Source organism: Embiotoca jacksoni, unplaced genomic scaffold (assembly GCF_022577435.1).
Source record: "Embiotoca jacksoni isolate LCO1_2020_lvr unplaced genomic scaffold, fEmbJac1.0.p SCAF_44, whole genome shotgun sequence".
NCBI classification, from domain to species: Eukaryota; Metazoa; Chordata; class Actinopteri; family Embiotocidae; genus Embiotoca; species Embiotoca jacksoni.
In genome coordinates this window covers 530,105-552,608 of record NW_027185397.1, presented here as the reverse complement: position 1 = coordinate 552,608, position 22,504 = coordinate 530,105, and the positions used below count along the sequence as shown (strand labels likewise).

The window sequence follows — 22,504 nt, the reverse complement described above, 5'->3', positions numbered from 1 at the left end:
AGTGACATCGGCCTTACTGGTTTTTACTCAGGAGGCCGTGATTATTTACACAGAGGGTTTCCTTCTTTTTCTCTCTTTTTATAGTCGGTCATTTTCATAAGGGATCAGAATACCCTTGGACAGGAAGTGTCTGGCTATATAGACTACGCCCACAGACTCAAGACCCAAGATTTTGAACCATATTTCAGCGGAAAGAAGCGGCTCATGCCAGGACGCACGGATTTATGGTAAGTTTCCTTCCATTGTAACATGTCCAGGTTGGTTGGGGAGGCCTTGATTTGAGTGGGATTTGACAAGATTTGAAGGGTAAGGTAATCTTATTATCTAGTATTAAAGATTCAGATTGTCCTCAGACACCAATATGGGTTTTGAAGGAGTTTCACAAGAGGCCACTACAGTAAGTGTGTACAGCAGCAGCTGCTGTGATCTCAGCATCTACAAGGAATAGAAAGAAAGGCACGATTAAAGCCATAAATAAAGCAGACAATTTTGATCTTGTTATTATGTGCAGTAAATATGTCAACACAATAAAATGCAAAATATTTTGCAAAAAGCATTTGTCATATAAAGTGGTACACCCAACCATCAACCAGCATGACGTCACCCGTTGGTTTGTGAACGTTGTGAAGCCTCCAGTTCAGCTTCTGTCCGTCACCATCTTGCTAGTTCGGAGCGGTTTGGAGCAGGAAGTGACCATATTTGGACGAGCTGGGGGAGGAGCCAGCGGTGGATCTGACCGATCTGATCGGAAACCTGACGATACTACGTCCCGCCCACCGATAGCTGTAACCTGACTGCACCACAGACCTGTCAATCAAACAGACACGCCCCCAAAAACAGGTCTTCTTGAATCTTCTTTTCTAATGAATGAGGGATTATTTTCAGATGGACCTCCAGAAAACTAATAAGAAGGAGTGACTTTAGCTAACAACACCGAGATAACTGATGGACACATTTTATTCACTTTGGATTTGATGAGAGAAGTTGAATGGGAGTCTATGGAGCCGGAGGCTTTTTGGAGCCGACCTCTAGTGGCACTCGCTGGTATTGCAGCTTAAGGCACTTCTGCATCGGCCTCATTTTTCCGAGCCAGAAGGTACGTCCACTCTTATATACAGTCTAAGGCTATGCCATGTTAGACTGGCTCCGCCCCCTGAAGCGCGATGTTGCGTTAACGTTGTAAATAAAGACAACAAACTGAAGATTAAGACATTAAAAAAACACATTTAGGACAGTACTTGTAAGCCTCAGTCACTCGCATCAAATATGCATCCACTTTAGGGGGCAGGGCCAGTATAATGTGGCTTGGCCACAGACTGCATGGCATAGCACTTTCATGTGGCAAATGCTGTCAGACAGTTTGTACCAGTGGAAAAGAGGCATGCCTCCATGGATAGGTACGTACCGCTGAAGGAGTTGGTCACCACCAAGGGTCGGTACACGGCACCTTACAGAAGGAGCGGCATACCAACGGGAACGACACGTACCGCTGCCCAGCGGGTAATATACCAACAACCACTTTTGGATCTCGGTGTTGCGTCTGCTTTTGATGTCGGGTTTCTATGTTAACACGCCTTCATGTGTCAAACTGGTGTGACATTTCAGAATTGGTGTTTCTGTGTGAATATCTGTCAGTGGTTTCAAGATAACACAACTCCTTTGGGAAGGTTCAGGTTTTAGAGCGGAAACAATTGATCGAATGAAGGTGAAAGTGAAACATTCACTCGATCCAAACAAGGCATTTTAAAGTCTCTCCCTGGTTTAGAAGTGAATAGAGAGATAAAAAATGTCCTCAGTAATCCAAATGATCAGTTTGATCCGGGCGTCTTTTAATGGACCAGTACTGGTTACAACAAAACCAATCATGGTAATGTAATTCTTTCCTTGCAGATTTCTATTGTTTTTGTCAGAGTGAGTATTTGTTGGCACATGCAAGTGAAAACTAGTGTTTGAAACAGTCCGGTAGCAGCTTGTCATTTTTAGCCACAGTTAAAATTACATAATAATCAGCTGCTGCTAATAAACTGTAATTCTGTGAGTATCTAGAAAACAGGTTGTCTGACGTCGGGTTTGTGTGTTGCTTACTTTGGTGTCAGATTCATGACCCATGAGACAATCCAGTGTGATTTGCTGAAGGTGGAGGACAGTTTTCTTAACCCACACAGATGCCTTTACTGGTTGAAATTATTTGAAATGTTATTTCCAGGGACAGTGAGAGTCACACGATTCCTGGACAAACCACACATGAACTGCTGACCTTGCAGCTGTAAGCTAAAACCTCCCTCCATCCCTCCGTGGTGCAGGTGACATCTTTATAATTCTCAGCCCATCAGGGGAGTTGTGTACACAGAGAGCTGTCAGCAGATTAGCAGAGCCAAAACCATCCCCACATTCCACATACTCATGCTTTACTAACATGTTATCAACATTTCAGATACCTGTGAGAAATCCCAAAAGGACAAACACAACTGGCCCGGGGTGAGAATGAGAGCATCCACGGTTGTGTTCAGAGTTCAGCCAAATGGCTCACAGCCTGTACGACCTCCGAGACGGTGACCAATGAAAGGGGCGTTTTAATACTCTAGTTTCACAACGATTATTTCAATCAGGAGAGACTCGATTTGAGGGAACAGAAACAACATTTATTGGCATCCTCAAGAACAACGAGAAGCATGAGGGATGTGAGAGTCTTTGGCGATTAGACACCGTTGTGATGTCACGATATTTAAAGGGGGTGAACCAGTGCGTAGTACATGAAAAAAAAAACCTTAGGGTCTTGAAACTGGTGGTGGTGGTAATGGAATGAAATGAAATAAAATTAATTTTTTTTATATACATTATAAAGGAAAAAACCCCAACAATTAGCAATTCCCACTTGAGCAAGATGGAAGGAAAATACCCTGTTAAACAGGGAAAAAAAAACTCCCAGCAGGAAAAAAAAAAACCTCTGTTTTAACAGGAAGAAACCTCTGTCAGAACCAGGCTCAGGGGGGGTCGGCCATCTGCCTCAGCCGGTTGGAGTAAAGAGAGAGTGGAGAGAGAAAAGAACAGCATAGAGAGACACAACGATAAGCATTGGGTAGGTTGGTGGTTCTTGTGACCGCAGATCTGGATGACGGGAGAATGTGATGAGCTGGACCTGGAGGAGGTTCACAGCGGGTCGCCCGGACCGGACAGCTGATCCGGAAGAGAGAGACAGATTCAAACCTTTGACAGCGAGGGAACGATTGGCTGATTGAGATTGTGGTGATGTTTGATTGGTTTACCAGAAACGCCCCATGGTCATGTGATTAGAGATTTGGGAGAGAGTGAGTTGAGGAAGAATGAGATATAAAGATAGTCTTCCTGATTCAACTTGAGTTTTTAGCTCCAATAGCGATACGTTTTACTTATTTACTTTTTGTATGAAACGTGACAACATCTGCATCTCTTGGTCTTTATCAGCGAATGAACTCCATCCACTGGACATGTGACGTGTAGTTTTATAACCACTGCATGCATATTAAGATATCAGTGAAAAGACAGGAATGACAGATTTATTTGTGGAAGTGGTTTTCTCTTCCTTTGAAACCGAAGTGTCGAACATGTGAAGCTTTGTTGTTTTATTCATCCATTCCTCACATGAGCTCTGACACAGCGTTGCTTGTGTCCTTGAACTCGACCTCCTCTCTGCCGAGCAGAAGTCCTAACAAGCTGGAGGTGTGAGTCATTGGGCGAGCATGCCTGGAGGTACAACCTACTCCCTAATGATGCTTGTATGAGGCTCCCACCTCACCCCTCCACCCCACCCACTCCATCTGACATGACTTCACACCACACTCAGTGTCATTTTTCACCTACTTAAAGTCTACTGCATCACATTTACAAATTTTTCTGTCTTTACTTTACACTTTTCTAAGCATACGCTCACTGGTTGCTACCTCTCCTCTCCTATGTCATCCTCCACCCCCCCAACCCCGGCCCCCTTTTTTCATCTCTGTCGGGAACAATAACACCCAGTGTGGTTGCCGCTAAGAGGGAGCAGATGCTGGAGCTGCTGCCCACTCAGTGCACTAAACCTCCCACCGCAGGACTCTGAATCCTGTCCCTCCTCCTCCACCGCAGCCACAAAGAACACAGAGCAGCGACACCAGCGCCAGCTCGGGCCTCCACCTCCCACCTCCAGCGAGGAAGGGTGGATAGGTTCACGTACGCAGTCTTCAGGGGGGAAAAGAGCAGCAGCAGAGGATCTTGTGGGAGAAAAGTATATGAATTTAAAGGACCAAAAGAAAGAAGTGGTTGGAGGTGTCTGGAGGAAATATCTATAAGTAAAGCAAATATTTACCTTTCTAGTTTTATATAACAGGTGTCATTGGCCTTTTGCAAAATAATGAAACATTGAAAGCATCATGCTTTCCTCTCGACATTAACCTTTCCATTCATTCCTTCCCAAATTCAGAAACAGTGCAGCATTATGTGCAGATTTAAAAAAAAAAAGAAAACATTTACATCATTATTTCTGACTGCAACCATCAGTTTTAACCAAGTATCAACCATCAGTGATGTCATCGACCATCAGTGATGTCATCGTTGGTTTGTGAACGTTATGAATCCTCCAGTTCAGATTCTGTCCGTCACCATCTTTACTAGTTCGGAGCGGTTTGGAGCAGGAAGTGACCATATTTGGACGAGCTGGGGGAGGAGCCAGCGGTGGATCTGACCGATCTGATTGGAAACCTGACGATACTACGTCCCGCCCACCGATAGCTGTAACCTGACTGCACCGCAGACCTGTCAATCAAACAGACACGCCCCCAAAAACAGGTCTTCTTGAATCTTCTTTTCTAATGAATGAGGGATTATTTTCAGATGGACCTCCAGAAAACTAATAAGAAGGAGTGACTTTAGCTAACAACACCGAGATAACTGATGGACACATTTTATTCACTTTGTATTTGATGAGAGAAGTTGAATGGGAGTCTATGGAGCCGGAGGCTTTTTGGAGCCCACCTCTAGTGGCACTCGCTGGTACTGCAGCTTAATGAACTTCTGCATTGGAACCATTTTTCCGAGCCAGAAGCTACGAACACTTTTATATACAGTTAATGGTTTTAACCTAAAATATATGTAACTGTGGAAACACAATCATGTCACTACTCAGTTTGTGTCGACTGTGTATCAGTTGTGGAAACAGGAAGTACAGTTTACACAGCTTTCCGGAGAGTGTATATTTAGACTTTTGTCGTACATGAGGCTTTAAAAAACAAGTCATATGTGATATAGTTACACTTATGTACATTTTAAAATACATACTGTATTGGGATCTTTTCATTTACATTGATTCTATAAGAGGACAGAATGCTGGCCTTGATTTATTTGAGCAGGCACACTGGGTGGGTGGGTCATATAAACATCATTTGTAAAGGCACATGTTGGAAGCCTCTGACCTGCAGGGGAATTCTGCTTAAAGGGAATCAAGCACAGAATTGTCCAGGTTTTTTCTGGAGACGTTTTACATCCGGGAAGCGGTAAACAATAATAGTTATAGTATGGATAGTAGAATACGACTTCTCTTACTACATCCAGATAATTATGGTAACTGCTCTGCTTTAGTTGCTGTAATTTAGAGGCAAACTCTGGATTCAGCTTTTAAAACCCGACACTGATACTGAAAATGGAAGGTTAAACAATCGGAGTGTTTAAAAGTCTTAATTTGTGAGCTTCCGACATAAACGTGAACTCACACTGAAGTCCCGACCCTCATCTAATTAACCCACAGATCTGCAGCTTGGTGCAGCCAGCTTCCTGCCACTCCAGATGTGCCTACAGCATCTCTGATGTCTATTTAATGTTCACCAGCAAAGTGACCATCTGTTTATGCACTCGAGCTGTTCCCCTCCTGCCTCTATTTATCTCCCGCTCTCTTCGGTCCCTGTGTTCAGTCAAGACTTTGAGAGTGAACAACATTCACTTTATAAGAGTCTTAATTGATTTACTCTTCTTTTCTACTTTACATTTTCTGTCTTCTCATGAAAAAAGTGTCCAAAATCTCTGCTGGGTTTTGTCTAAATATCTGTCCAACAAATCTGTTGAATAGTATAAAGGTTTCCGTGTGCATCTAGTGAGCGGCTGAAACACTGAATCTGAAGGATCAGCTGGGTTGAAACATAGCGCATGCCTCTTCTGGAGCCAGAACCATGTTGCCTCCAAGCTCAGCCTCGGCAGTGCACTTGTGTCTGGTTTAATTTTCTGCTGTGAAAATATTTGCACTGCTGTACCATTTTAAACTTTTAATGCAAAAGAGAAACTGTTCCAGCTCGGAAGGTGTTTGGGCGGCCCGGTCCGAAGCAGTGTGTCCCGGCTTTAATGGGGGTCGGTGAGATATCCTATCACACTGGAGTTTGCCAGCTTGATAAATATTTGCTGGTAAGCCAGAACGTTTCATGCCATCACAGCTGATGTCCACTCCATTGGCTGGATCCTCGGGGTTACATCCAATCACACTGTTTAGTTTGTTCTGTTTTTGATGTTCCACCAGTTGTACAATCGTCACAGACCATGTTTCTATGTCATGTCCATGTAATTAAAAACCCAGCACTGGACATTTTTGCTGGCTGGAAAGTAGATCTGTAAAATCAGAAAAATTCAGATGAAGGTTTTATCATACCAGAATGATAAATGGCAATTAGTGACCATTGTTTTAATATGAGTGGAGGTACTGCGACTGGTCACTTGTATTATTCTAGGCTCTTTTTTACAAACAGTGTTTAACCCATAATCCCTCTCAGTCCAGACATTATTAACCTTTTCAGCTCCAGTCAGATGGAGAACGCCCAGTTTGGTCTCTGCATTATGTAATGTGCCCAACCTATGTGTGAGTGTGAAAGTTCAACCCGGTATCACGGCAAAGCCTGAAATAGACACGCCGGTCCACTGAAGCAAAACGTGAAATAATCAGTGTTTGGGCTGTCTAGGCATGAAAGTTACATGTTTTGCAAGTGTGAAAGTTACATGCATGTAAAAATGTCATGTGACGCGGGATCATGTGACCAAGGTCTCAACACAGCCAACAAAAGACAGCAGGTTTCTGGAGTATTAAGATGTAGGGGAGGTCACTCGGTGCCATTAGTCACAGACTGTCATGCGGGACGATGACGTTCAAATCCAGGAGGTGAGAATATTTTTGTTGAGTTGTTCTTTCCTATTTGAGTTGTTTTGTTTCCGAACCTCAACCACGTTTACATTTTTTCCTTACCCCAACCATGTGCTTATTTGGTAAACCCAACCACCATTTCCCTGTAAGTCACACGGCTCTACGCATGCAGTATGTTTCATTTTCGTCAACTACAGGAAAATGTGTAATTTTCACAGCTAGACAGACCAAAGCGTGCCTATTTCACGTTTTGCTGTAGTGGACCGACGTGTCTATTTCATGTTTGGCCTTGAGACTAAGTTGAAATGTGTAGCTCTATGGAGGACATGAAGGAAAATTTTAATCTGTTTAACTGATTTTCACTGAGATGTTATGTCCCTTATTATTATTATTATTATTATTATTATTATTATTATTATTATTATTATTATACTGCAGGGAGACACTGGTCAATGCTTTTAGGGATGCAGTTACCATTTCTATTGTTGATCTGTCTGTCTATTATTTTTTCATTTGATCTGTTTACAACAAGCTAAAAATATTGTGTCACACGCTGACACCTTTGGATGCCTTATTTTTTTTTTGTCCAGCCAACAGTCTGAGATCGAAAAGGAATTCAGTTGGCATTTATTAGGAATAAGCACCAAATCATATTAATCATGATCATCACTTCCATGCAGAGCTAATGCGACAGGTTCGGTTTTAAGATTAAAGCAAGCGTCTGCAAAGCAACACAAACGTTATATGTACTTTAAGCTGATTTCTCCTATTTCTGATTTCACGTTTTTTTTGTCACACAACAACATAAACATCAGAACAACATGAACTCGGAAGTGCCTGAGTAGACAGTTTTCACAGCCAATAAAGACATACGTCGTATTCTAATATTTAGAATTGACATTCATAAATTCTCAGGTGAAATGAAAAATAATGAAAAAGACATGAAGAATATTTAGGTGGGTACATTTGTGTTTATTAATGAGGTTGTCAAGCTGACATGGTCCATCTATGATTTGTCATTGAATTAGATCCAGGACACCCCCAGAAGGCCGAGTCGTAATTTCAACCCATTACATTACTCCTCTCAACGCTGAAGAGGCCTTTGTGATTTACACTGGAAACATTAACTTCAGAAACAGTTGCAGGACTATGTATTCTGCAGCCACTAAAGAAAAAAAAAGAAAAAACGGCTGAACGAATACACATGCTAGGTATTTGCTCCTTTATGATATATATCATCCAGTGCTCCGAGTCCAGCTCCTCGGAGCCCTATAATGAGACTGTTGACATTACCCTGGAAAATGACCGCCTGGAGATAACAATAGAGCTAAGCACGGTAACCATGGAAAGTAAAAGGACACAGTGCACGTGTCAAAGAGCCGTGGTAAATGCATAGGGAACCAGGACCGGGTGCTGAGCACCGTCATTGTTTCCACCAAATCCAGGTTCTCACACTTTTACTGGTCCATATGTCTGGGTGTGGTGCCATCCAGCTGTTGGAGCTTTCTCAGTGACCAGAAGTGCACTGACCGTGCAGTTCGTTGCCCCGGTGACAGTTCAGATGTGACAGTGCGGGAGGTGGGTCCAATAAACATATCCGAGTAACCTCGGAACAAAATTCTCAGCATTGCAGTCTTTTTCATGTTCAGTGATTAAAAATATCTCCCATCTGTCCCATCTCTCTTGCAAAAGTAAGCGGTTCACCACCGAATAAAAGTGGTTGACCCAAAAAATGTTAATTGTTGCATGGCACTTTGATATAAATAGTCTCTGAAACACTGTCAGATCTAATTTACAAAGAGAAGAAGGATTCACGTGTCTGAAAGCACATTTGAGACAATATAATTTTAAGTTTTAAAAGAAAAACCTCAATTTGTATTTCAGATTTGGGGCATTGCTGCCATCTATTCTGAACCTGCTTCACTCAGCTGGGTTGGCAACTTGGAAAAAAAATGCCAGATCTCCTGTCCTATCATATAATTTTATGCATCAGTGTGTTTCCTGGAGAGGAAGGTTGCTCTCACAGCTGGCAGGAGATGGATGACAGACAGCTGAGAAATCAGATGTTCCATTTTCTGAAATGTATTAGATACGCAGGAACAAACTACAGTCAGGCCCAACAGAAGTGGACAACAGGGAGTAATTCTTTTGTTTGTCTTTCTCTACCACACTGTCATTGGATATTTTTGAGTCTCAGGTCACATCATTTGAGTCAAGTCCAAGGTAAGTTAGTTGAATCAATGAAGTCAAACACAAGTTTCAAGTAATTCAAGTCAAGTCTAAAGTAAGTCATTAAAGTCCATGTCAAGTATCAAATTAACGTCCATCAACAGATCAAGTCTCTGGTCAAACTCAAACAAGAAGAGTCCAAGTCTTAAGTCTGTCAGAGCGAGTATGAACTCGCTCAAGTACCAAGTGCTTATTTTGGCAAGCAGAAGTCTTCATAAGCAAATTACCAGAAAACATACAAGTCTTTCAGATCTGAATGTTAAGTGGCTCGTCATAGTGAACATTTCTAAGCAAAGTCTAAGCAAAGATTCAGGCAGCGTAAGGGGCTGTTTTCCATGCTTGCATCGAGTTTCTATTTCACTGAGACGGGTGCAACAAAGGGTGCGTCGGTAATGATGCATTTGTGCGGCACAGTTTTTGTGTACATTTTGGGGTTAAATTGCGCTTCTGCCAGCTCAAACCAGGTCTAAGTGCAGCGCAGCTGACGAAGGGCTTTTTTGGTTGCTTCAGTAAGCACAGCTCATGTAGAGAACAGTCCAAAATCCTACAAACAGGTTTGGTGGATGTTCTACGTATTTAATCCCACTAATATAAATCATTAAAACAGTTTTGTTTTTTTTCAATGCAACTTTCTCATTCAGTTAATCATAGGAAAATTAAGCTGACTTCTTGTCTATTGAATTGGATGTGAATCAGTCAGTTGGAGCACGTCATGACGCAGCAGCCAAACTCAGCCATTAGATATAAAAGACACTCAGGTTAACTGCAAGAAACTGCAGTTAAATTACTGGGTAACAATTCAAAAGTCTTTTCCACTCTAGCAGCCGTGTGAGACCAGAGTGATTCACACAACAAAGGTTAAAGCAGGTTACACATAGCAGCTTTAGGACAGTTCATTAATGACTGGAAAGTAAATTATTCACAGTCAAAGCTCCTGATGCAGTTTATTTATTAACACACAACATCACTTTATTGATCAACACACAGCATCAGTTTATTTACTAACACGCAACATCACTTTATTTATTAACACACATCACTTTATTTATGAACATCACTTAATTTATTAATATCACAACATCACTTTATTAACACCACAACATCAGTTTGTTTATTAACACACATCGCTTTATTTATTAACACACAACATCACTTTATTTATGAACAAAACAACATCACTTTATTTATTGACACCAGAACATCAGTTTATTTATTAACACCTCAACATCAGTTTATTGATCAACACACATCACTTTATTTATTAACACCACAGCATCACTGCATTTATTAACATCACAACATCACTTAATTTATTAACACACATCACTTTATTTATTAACACACAGCATCACTTTATTTATTAACTCCACAACATCAGTTTATTTATTAACACTGCAACATCAGTGATGTTTGGAGCACATTGCTCTTCATCAGTGTTAATAAATAAATTGGATCGGGACTTTTAAGAGTGAATAATTTACTTCTGTTCACTCCTCAACTTGATTTCAGCTCCTGATTTCACTTAATTAATGAGTGTTCTTTGTTCACTTTTACATTTAATTAATGCCAGTTTTTGGCGCCTATAATGGGCAGGTTTTTTTGTACTCTGTCTTTTATTATTGAACCTCTTCCTACACTGGGCAGCAGTTCTCATAATACCAGGGTATGAGTTGTTTTTAATATTAGTCAACTCTTCCCAAGCCAGTGAAGACCAACCCGCAGTACCATAAATTTGGTGATTAACAGCACGATTCATGAAAGTAGAGCCTTGTGTTTATGGAGCTTTAAACATTACAGTTGAGGCTGTTTATTTTTTCCATCTGTACATCGAATAATGTTATATATTTTCTTTTTATATTGCTATTTTTATTTTTTTTAAATTTGCAATTTCATTCTTATAATTTGTATTGTCAGCACTTTGGTCAACATTAGTTGTCTTTAAATACAAATATAAAATCGAGTTTCTCCCTAGGATTTAGACCTGGGTCACTGCGTTGAATCTTGGTGCTAACATGGGGCTTAATGCTCTCCCTTTATTCTGAAGAACTGTCTTTGGGAATATGACAAGCAACCAGTCCAGTAAAGTGTCGCCGGGACACCAGCAGTGAAATCACTTTCGTTATTGGCTGGTCCTTTTCATAGGTATTCAAAAATGGAACATTCTGCAAAAATAGGTATTTACATTTCCCCAAATTGCATAGCGGGGGTCTGTGGGTTTTGAAGAGATCACATGGGTACGTTTTTATATTGCTTGTACTATATGTTTGCTTGTCATTTGTAGCAAGCATGCTTAATATGTTGCAGGCAGAAAATATTTTTATGGCTCAAATGCAAATGGGTATTTGTGGGAAGGTTTTATGTCCCACAAGAGATTACCTCTGGGACAAGTTTTAGAGCAAACATCTTGACACCAGCCAAAGAGCCAAACTATTCCTAAAGATCGCAGAGATCCTTCCCTAAATGTCAAAATGTTTAGATGTATTTTACAAAATGGTGGTGCATTAATACTTTATATCTACTCTTAATGATATAATAGCTCCAGTAAAGCATCACAATAAGTGAAATATAACCTGCAGAATGCTGGCAGCAGTCCATTATGTTACGGTCCCATATTTACAGCTTGCTGCTGCAGCTTCAGCCCCAACACAGCGTATCTCTTCTCAGATTTACGCTGAATCTTCTCCCTGAGGTCCAACTTTGTTGTTGGACCACAAACTTCTGTTGGGGAGCGGCCAAGGCTCACTGAAGGAACTTCAGCGACTCAGAGTGACATATGGAGTTGTGTTACGAGTAATGTGAACAACTAATGATGAGTATCACGGTTACTACTGCCTGTAGAGGACAGCAATGTAAGACACAAGGGTTATTTTTTTACTTATCATTTGCTGGAGCAACAATCAGACCTGTTACCACAGTTATTGTTTTTTTCTTTTTGTCAGTTTGCATGTTAGAAAAATACTTTGCAGTCTTTTTTCTTCAAACTTTTCTTAAATCCAAATGATCAGTAACGATGGAGGTTGCAAACATGTCATGCTGTAATTTTTTTTTAAAAAGGTATCACAATACTTCGCAGAAAAATATCACTGTTCAGAACCATTAAATAATTTGTGCAACACAAATAAAGTGTTTTGCTGCATAAATATGTTCCAAATAATCTGATGAACTATAAACAGACAGAGAACAGTCGCTCTGTCGGGCCTCATTCAATGTTTTCAAAGCAATTTTGAAAATTGTGACTGTTTTTGTTTTTTTATTCCATTCCTGGCTCTTTTCATCTGAAAGGCTGTGCCGAGTCCAAACTTAAGATGAGAACAATGCAGTGTTCAACCGTATCATCCACTCCCAACCTTCCTCCTATTTCACGTCAACAAAGAGAGACCATCTGCCAGTTTTATTGCTAAAGAATGACATGGTTTTTTTTGCCTTCAACAAACACTTTTCCTTCAACACACTGCTTGAGGAATCGTAACTTGATCGATGATCTGACAGGGATAAACACTATCTGATTGCGTAATAGGTAAACAATAACTCCCACACTGAAATGGAGGCACATTTTAGCCTGGAAGTCCAAGATTGTTTGTCCCTTTGACTGTCACACTGTTAACCCAACACTTAAAAGCAGAGCAGGATTTTATGGGATGCGATTCATTTATCAGTCATTTATTCTGGAATCAGAACCATTCTTTGGTTTCACTTGCTTATTAGTCACAGCTTTACTTTAATGCCTGGCTTGGCGAAGTCCAAAACAGCGCCCTGAAGATCAAATTGGAAACAGACTTCTCCATTTCTTATGAAAGATACTACCCTGCAGTTTCCTTTCATTTCTTTTCTGCAGAGTCAAGTTTTTGTTTTATAACCTGCACTTGAATGATTATGTGATAATGATGGCGGTGTAATACTTTGTAATCTGTGAAGTTTTCTATCTTTTCTGAAACATGCTAAGTGATGACCTCAGTGTGGCGCTCATGTTCTGTAAAGTCTCCTGCTGTGTGAGCCTGGAAAGGAAAAAAAGCAGAAAGGTCAGGTAGGACACACCACCACACAGTCAGCGCCATGTGGAACAACTACTCATGTATGACCTTGCCCACCTGAGATCCAAGAGTCCCAGGTGACTTCTTCATATCTGTCGGTGACCAATCAGCTCTCAGGTCACCACCCTGCAGCAGCGTCCTTCCCAGTCACCACCTGCACTGTAATGCTCGTGGTGGTGGTGGAAGCCTCAAGTAGAGAAGCGTTTGGTGCCACCATGTGAGATGAAGATGGCAACTTTTGTTATTTTGCCTCAGAGAGACGCTGTGAGGAACATGAGCGACATGTCGATGCAGCTGTAACTCCACAATGTTTGAAAGCACCTTCGGCCTTCAACATGACTTCACCTCAATCATCCAACAATTACTGTCTCCCATTTTCTACAGTTACTACAACTGGAAGACTCAGCTGTCCACGTCCAACTCCAGCCCCAACTTTGAGGTGATATATGACGACCCCAACGGCCTTCTCTTCAAGAACAAGAGGGACAAAAAGATCCTGAATGTCGACCCCTTGGTAGGTTTGTTGTTATTGCGTTTTTCCCGCAACCCGGTTTCACAGCAAAACGTGAGATAGCCACGCTTTGGCCTGACTGGGCGTGACAGTTTCACTTTTCCCTGTAGTGGATGAAAATGAAACCTGCTGCATGCATGCAGCCATGAGATTTATAGGCAAATTTTACTTTTAGGAAAAACAGTATGGTTGGGGTTAGGAAACAAAAAGCAACTCAAGAACAACGTTGTCACATCTTGGATTTGAACCTCTGCCTCCCACATGGCCGTTTCTGATTCAGTGAAACTGTTATAAAATGTGAAACTGTCACACCTAGAGAGACCAAAGCCTGGCTATCTGACGTTTCGCTGTGACACTGTTCTGTGGCAGGAAAATTATCTCCGGGGAGGGTGGGGGGGGGTGGGGGGCAGAAAGGCTTTAGAGTAAAAAATATTCTCAGATTCTTTGTGCTGCATCAAGGGCATTTTTAAAAACAGATTTGTATGTCCTTGTGGCTCGGATGACTAACTTGCCGTTTAGCCACAACATCCTGTTTGTTAATCATAAATATTGTTGCATTTCTTAACTTAATTTCTCCCACTGTCTCCAGTTTTAACCATCAAAAGCAAAAAAAAACCTCTATACCAACTTTTCAACAAACCACAGATATCAGACAGACGTTAGTTCAGAGGGAGCCGATACTATAAGAGGAGAAGCTGCAGAGACTAAGATAAAGAAATCAGTGGGAGGGAAAGATATTTGCTTTCCACCTGCACAAAGAAATGGAGGATCACGGGGTTGGAGACAGGTGCTTCCTCCACACTCTCAGCCTGACGGGGCCCCTGGAAGAATAACGACTGACAGACATGTTTTTTTTCTCTCCAGTTTCCCTCTTCGCTGGGGGGTAGGGGAGTCGCTGGTGGGGCTGAACTATTTTGAAATTGCAGACAGAGCTGTGGGGACTGCGTTTTTGAGGCCAAGCGCCAAAATGGCAGCACAGTATTCGAGCTGTGGTCGAGCACCGCCCCGACCAGGCTGTCTATTAAAAACACAAGCGAAAGCAGAGGAAGCCAGACACAGCAAACCACCCGTGTGCCCAGAGCCCAGCTCGGCTCGGCCCAGCTTGGCTCGGCACGGAGCGGGGACAGAACCGTCCGGCTGTTAACCCACCGTGAGCTCAGTCGCTGCTCATACGGCCGCAGGTCCAGAATCAAAGCTGCCATCACAACTCTTTACGGGCGTTTGATTGTTTTTCTGCCTTTGTCACACCGTCACCACTTTTTCTGTCCCAGCCAAGAAGTGTGTGTGTGTGTGTGTGTGTGTGTGTGTGTGTGTGTGTGTGTGTGTGTGTGTGTGTGTCTGTGTGTGTGTGTGTGTGTGTGTGTGTGCATGTGCGTACGTGTGTGTGTGTGAGCGTGTGTGTGTGTGAGCGTGTGTGTGTGTGTGTGTGTGTGTGTGTGTGTGTGTGTGTGCATGTGTGTGCGTGTGTGTGTGTGAGCGTGTGTGCGTGTGTGTGTGTGTGTGTGTGTGTGTGTGTGTGTGTGCATGTGTGTGCGTGTGTGTGAGCGTGTGTGTGTGTGTGTGTGTGTGTGTGTGTGTGTGTGAGGGGTGGGTTTGGGGGTGGAGGGTGGTCATATTTCAGCTGTGACAATGGCTGGATTAAAAGGAGTAAAAGCTCAAAGTTGAAGAACAGAGGAAGTTACTCAACGATGTGAGTGTTCAGGACCCATCTTGGTTTCAGTGCTTCCCGTTTTCTCTGAATCAGCCTATGAAGTCATTTTTATTGGTCTATTTTTATTGACACTCTTTTGAACTTGCAGAGGACGACGACCTCACTTATTAGGACACCCACAAGTGTGTTTGAGGTAAAAGTGTAAATTGAGTGTAATGGCTGGCTATGGATCCACTCCCACCAGAAGCTTTTGACACACTTAGCCTTAAATAAATGTTCCCAGCTGGTAGTGGCTTCACATCTTAGTGGTGGGGCCGTGTCAGCGCCGACGGTCCAAGTAACACAAAGCATCTTGGAAAACGAACCGTTCCAGTCACCGTCGAATTATGCTGAACTCGGTCTTCCCTTTACTGTACCTGTTATTACAGAGATGTGTTCTGGAGATCTGTGGGTTTGTTTAATTGCTAACATACTCTTTCTATGGCAGCTGTCACAATTTAAATCTGTACAAGTAGCTCCGCCCCCAGAGATCTGATTGGTCAACTGAACATCTGGAACAAATCATCATGACATCACATCCTGCTCATCACTAGAAATATCCCTCCACCTCCTCAATGGGAAAATAGAGTTAGAATAGAATATTATATAATATGTAATATAATGTAGTTTCTACTTGTTCTAGTTCTATTAAATGACCCATTTGGTGAAGTCGGGTCTCTTTTGGTCCTTTTTGGTCGCTCCGAGCACCCGTACCGTAACACCACGGATAGTCACGCACTTACAATCCTAGAGGAGGCTAGCTGGACCGGTTTGGTTTGAACACATGACACGGAGCTAGCATGTTAAAAACACATGAGAACATGGATATCTTTGTTCATCAGATATCTTTGTTCATCAGATATCTTTGTTCATCAGATATCTTTGTTCATCAGATATCTTTGATCATCAGATATCTTTGTTCACCAGATATCTTTGTTCATCAGATACCTTTGTTCATCAGATACCTTTGTTCATCAGATATCTTTGTTCATCAGATACCTTTGTTCATCAGATATCTTTGTTCATCAGATATCTTAGTTCATCAGATACCTTTGTTCGTCAGATAGCTTTGTTCGTCAGATATCTTTGTTCGTCAGATATCTTTGTTCGTCAGATATCTTTGTTCCAACCAGACTGAACTAGCTGATCAGTTTAGTGTTTCTATTTTTCTGTATTTATTCAGTTGGAGACTAGAAATCCTCTCTGTTGCTACGGTGGTTGCTAAGGGTCCGACTACTTCCTGGAGTAGTAAACATTACATATGTTACATAAGAGTTTACTGACGGGACTGATTGTTTTCCAGTTCTTAGTCATACCCCCATGTGTTGCCATGGAAACGGAGATCGCACTAACAAAAAGTTTAATATTTTGCGATTTGCAGTATTATTGCTTTGTTGTAATATTGCTTAAATAAGAGATATTTTTTGAATTTACATTGAATCTGATGATGTCACATGATGGGAAAGATGCCGTTTGTAGCTCCAAACTCTGAGAATTAGCACCAAGTCTGTCTGTGTTGCAGCTTCTTTGAAGTCATAGTTTGGTTTTCCATTCCTGTTGGACGGCAGGTTTGACAAAGAGCAAAGAGAAGTAGGAAAGGTCTCGAATTTTTGAGATCAGTAAAAGTCCAAAATGTCATATAGATGCTCATGTCGGGGCTCCAAAACTCACTGCTTCACATGAATGAAGGAATTTTAAAATTGACTTCCTGCATTCAGCCTGAATCCGATTTGAATGAACCGTAATGATGAGGCTCTAACTGTGTTCCAGTCTGCTCCCGGGGAGGACACCAGCAGGACGCTCCTCCAGTCGGACCTCTACGTCCACGCTGTCATCTACGACCACAACATCAGGACCGTCTGAGCTTCAAAGGCGGCTGCCGACACGTGCGTCCGTACGTGACATATGGCGGCGCGCTGGAAGCCTCTAATTGGACTCCGCTGCTGTAGTTGCACCGTCATTTACTAACTGTTTCCCTCATGTCACGCATGCCATCTGGGTGGAGGTGCTGCAGTACAAGAAGAAATGGCTGTCGATTGAGGATTCTCAGATGAAGAAGTGGACGGACGAGTGTGACGGCTTCGAGGTGTTACTTCAACCTTAAATTCTTCTTTATTCCATTTAAGGCCCAGTTTGGATTTGTTTGTGTTTTTTTGTCATTCCTGGAGCCAGCTGGCCTATTTAGGGGCCAGAACCTGCTCCGGGACCTCAGGCCCGTCCGATCGTTGGGCCTGGCATGTCTTGTGCTGTTTGTCTAAACAAATTAAAGGCGTAAGAGCTTTGAAAGATGATGGGGGTTTGCTTTTATGTCCTCCCCCAGGCTGCGGTAGCTCCGATCGGCATGGAAGAGTGGGTAATGGGCTTAAAGCTTTCCGCATGTTCCCGGACACGAGGCACACTTTAGAGGACATCAAAGTGCTCTGTCATTTACATATTAGTCATTCACTGTGACATTCTTAGTGGAAGTCAACTCTACAAACAGTCCTCTGTAGAGATTCATTAGGAAGAAGACCTTTAGCAAAATTGTCCCTTTTCATTGTACATCTTTGCCTCTGTTACTGAAACACATGGTATTCATCAGTTTTACCACACGTGACATTATCTGTCTTTGACAAATAAGAGGGTCCTTCTTATTTTTCATAAAGTAGTTTTAGACTCTACAAAGAAACATCTCTGGAGATGGAGCTCTAATCCTAAAAGCAGTATCCACTTTTATACATAGATGTACTTTTGAATCTTTTTTCTTTGAATCTTAAAAAACCACTCCACAAAACAATGTTACATGAAAACATACAACAGGTGGACACGACGTTAAAAAAAAAAAAATGCAGCTTTCTTGTTCGAATATTATAAAATATGCTAATTTTATATCTGAAAGTTAGATGAGTTAAATGAGGTCTCATTTCTGTATGGTAATGAAAATCCAGCCAGAGTTAGCTTAGCTTAGCATAAAGACAGGAAACAGAAGAAAACTGCTCGTCCAGCTAAAGGTAACTAAGGGACGGTTGCAACCCAGTATCACAGACATATCATATCATAGAAATAGACATGCTGGTCCACTACAGCAAAACGTGAGGTAGCCACGCTTTGGCTTGTCGAGGCGTGACAGTGTCACGTTTTCATGTAGTGGACGAACATGAAACCTATCGATGCGTGCAGCCGTGTGATTTACAGGAAAATTTTACTTTGTGGAAAACCTCGGGTGGGGTCAGGAAACAAAAAAAACCAACTACCGTTGTCACCTCCTGGATTCGAACCTCTGCCTCCTGCGTGGCAGTTTCTGATTCATTTTAACGCCGTAAAATGTCCTTTGTATTTTGTCACATGATTCTTCGTTGCGTTACTTTTACATGTGTGTAAGTTTCACGCTTACAAAATGTGAAACTGTCACGCCTAGAGAGGTCAAAGCGTGTCTCCCTCACGTTTTGCGGTGGTGGACCAGCGTGTCTACTTCACACTTTGCTGTTATACTTCACGTCGTGTTTGCTTCATCCAGACGCAAACCAAAGTTGTGGTTTTACAGGAGACTGTTCCAGCTGCAGCGTACCTTCTACTTACTGCACCCACATGAGAGTTGTATCAAACTTTTCATTTAACTCTCCGCAATAAAGTAAATAATCATTCTGTATTTTCCAAACTGCCGAGCTCTTCCTTTAAACTGACATCGTAGCATTTATTTATTATGCCTCTGGATTAATTTCCCCGGCATCCACGCTGCTCATTTTCTTTCTTTCCTGAGAGTCCTGAGGTTCAAACAAATTAGTTTGCTGTAACACAAACATCTCGATCCACCGACTGCATCCCTCCGTCTGTTCTGACCAAATTGGACCCAGTGGCCTCATTGAAACAATATGTGTGGTAACGTGGGGATCTGGGTTCTGGTTCTGTGGAAGCTGGGTTTTGAGGAGTGAGGCTCTGGTCTCGGGTCGTCGTAGTCGATGCGATTCTTTTATTCTTTTCATTGTTTTGAAGCAGACTAGATTTCTGGGCCTGTTTTGGGACGGTGATGAACAAAGTTATAAAAAGCAGATCGACTGGGTGTCCTTAATGTATTCTCTCCCATTCTGTCTTCTAAATGTATGTAATGTTACACATCTTTAAATTTATATATTTTTTAATGTCTGTTTGCAAAAACTGCTCTGAAAAAAACTTTTATCTTTTTACTGTTGTCTCATCAAAACGGACTAACTGAGTGATGAGGATGAGAAGTCCATTCAGATCTGCTGGTTTAAACCTTCAGGGCGAAGACAAACCGCCTCCCCGACGATCTCACCATCTGCTCTGCTGGGTTTCTTTAATGTGTTGGAAGGAAGAGCTCAAACCGGACAGGTGGCAAAGGAACACATCACCCTCATCTCACTCCGGTCATGTTCACAGGCTGCAGCTCATTCATCTGTGGATCAGGTGACGCTGATGAAACCGCTCATCACGAGGGAGAAGACAAACGCACGACTCTCACACAGACAGAAAGATCTTTACTGAAAAAAAATCACAGTGGAGGTACATGAGGGCAAAAACAAAGTCACAGTTCATTCCAAAATGTCCACAAACCAGAGAGCAATCCACAAGATCCAGAAATCAACAGGCTCCAGTCAAACACAAGGAAAACTCCCTGACAAAGAACAAGAGCTGTGAACTACGAAGACCTGGCGAAGAAGTGGGAGGAAGACAGCTTATATACGCAAGAAGACATTCAGACGCAGGTGGAAACAATCTGGGCGAACGGACAATCAGACACAGGTGAGAGGACAGGAAGTAAAGACAACAGAAACAAGACACAAGCTGAGTTACCAAAATAAAACAGGAAGTGACATGAAAAACAGAGGACGAGGAAAAAGACACTGACTGGACTAAACCATGAGAACTGAGGAAAAGAGGACAAGAAGAAACGAACTTATTAGTTTGGTCTTAGTCTTAGTTTGGAAGGAGTTCTCTCCTTTCAAACATCTGCACATGAAAAAAAAAAAAAAAAAAACACCAGTTTGTCCAACAAGAAAATCAGAGTATTTCTCATGAGGTTGACTTGTTACCTTTTATTTACCTCTGTGGAAGACCAGGCCTCATGAAAAATATTTTAAAAAAGTGACTGGCAGTGACTCCAACAGATCATGTTGTATGTAAATAGTAATGATTTCACAATAAAGTCCAAGTTAAATAGTTGTGTCCCACTTCATTTCTTTTATGGGGCTTTTAAGCTGTTGGGGTTTCAACTGAAGCGTGACTTTATTAGTCTGAGGCCGGACTCGGTCCCAATACACACAACATGAGGTGAAGAGAAGAAACTGGGCTGTGGAGAGCAACGACGCTGTTCAGTCATCTCCGCGGAAAAAGAAACATTTTCATTTCACGTCTTTTTGTGTCTTGTTGTGTTGACATCTTCTGTGTGACCGGAAACGTTATGGCCATCATGTGAAATGTAAAAAAAATGGCATGAAAGAATTAATTCAGTGCATTTGTTTGAACAGATTGACATATTTATTACATATTATTTAAAGGTATTTTTTCAAAAGTAAAAGAAACACAAAAAGACACAACTGACCGCAGTTGAAGCTACAATTAAAACTGAATATTGTAGTTGTGTTTGGAGATGTGTTTTGTTCAAAAGGTGATAATATGGGAACATTTTTATGAAGATTTTAAATATCAGCTTGAACACAACAGGTATGATTTATGATATTATGATATGTGAGCTCTGATCAACTAAATCTTAGGATATGTGTACTTTTGTTAAAACTCACAGGAACTTATTTTCAGGGAGATACATACTTCACCTTCATGTGTTTGATTATTGTGACACTTTCTCAGCTGAGTCGAAGTTCCCTTTCTTTAATAATTATCATGTTTGTTTGTTTTTACTTTTCTGTTTTTAATGAATATCTGCAGTAGCATCTTCCACATGTTTAAACCTTTGAAAGTCATGTAATGTCTGCTAACTCCTGATAATCCTGTTATGAAGCCATATCAGTCATGTTATAGGCTACTTTTAATCATGTTTTTTCAGTTCAACTTGTTGAATGAATATATAATAACAGCTCTAATAAATTCACTGCTATAAGATTTGAGCAGTTATTAATTTTCTCTTAAATATTCCAAATTATTTGACATTTTGTTGATCTTGTAATTTCTGGTTTGTGTGATTAAAAATGTAGATGTATTACCCTGATTTGCCTCCAGCTGATTTCACTCTGCTGTTTATGTTGATGCTCTCGTGCCCATCTCCTCTCCGTTAAAGCCATGAAATCCGTTCAGCCTGCTGACTGCTATGAAGGACATGCCATGCTAATATTATTGTCATCAGATGTCCCAGGGCGGAGAAATGCCCTAATCATTTCCTCCCGAGTGGCCCTGAAAGAGAAGCCCAGTGGCGGGGGGGTGGGGTGTTTAAACCCCGCCTGATGGGCTGTTGTGGGGTGGCGTTGGGGAGGTGGGGAACAGTACAGCATCCGGATCGGACCGTGATGGTACAGGATGTGTGTGCTTATCTCCATAGAACTAAACTAAATAGGGAAGAAAGCCTTTAATGCCGTCAATAAGCCGCTTCATTCAGCCGCGCGGCACAGACGCACAGCTCTGCGGAGTAGAAATTACGCACGGAGCGGCTGCTCTGTGGCAGCAGTTTAGCTGCTGAAATCATTCTATAAATCAGTGAAATGCCCTTTAATAACATATCAATAGTTTATCAGTCACTAATCAACCGACAAAACAGCGACAGCCTCCTTCAGCTGCTGATAACCAGATCATTTGTCTCCAGGCTGAATGTGCGGAGAAGTTTGAACAGGAAACTGTCTCTCTCTCTCTCTCTCTCTCTCTCTCTCTCTCTCTTTCTCTCTCTCACGTGTGTGTGTGTGTGTGTGTGTGTGTGTGTGTGTGTGTGTGTGTGTGTGTGTGTGTGTGTGTGTGTGTGTGTGTGT

The 22,504-nt window shown here is 41.8% G+C and overlaps 1 protein-coding gene across 1 annotated transcript in view; it reads left to right on the top strand.

Annotated features, from left to right (window-relative positions):
- cfap299 (cilia and flagella associated protein 299) overlaps positions 1–21,750 on the top strand; it is a 78,246-nt gene extending 56,496 nt beyond the window's left edge. Inside the window, exons 4-6 of the mRNA XM_069169301.1 lie at positions 85–227; positions 13,777–13,906; positions 17,364–21,750. Coding sequence (XP_069025402.1) covers positions 85–227; positions 13,777–13,906; positions 17,364–17,456 — 366 coding nt within the window. The 3' untranslated portion in view covers positions 17,457–21,750. The remainder of the gene's footprint in view (positions 1–84; positions 228–13,776; positions 13,907–17,363) is intronic.
- Positions 21,751–22,504: the final 754 nt, after the last annotated feature.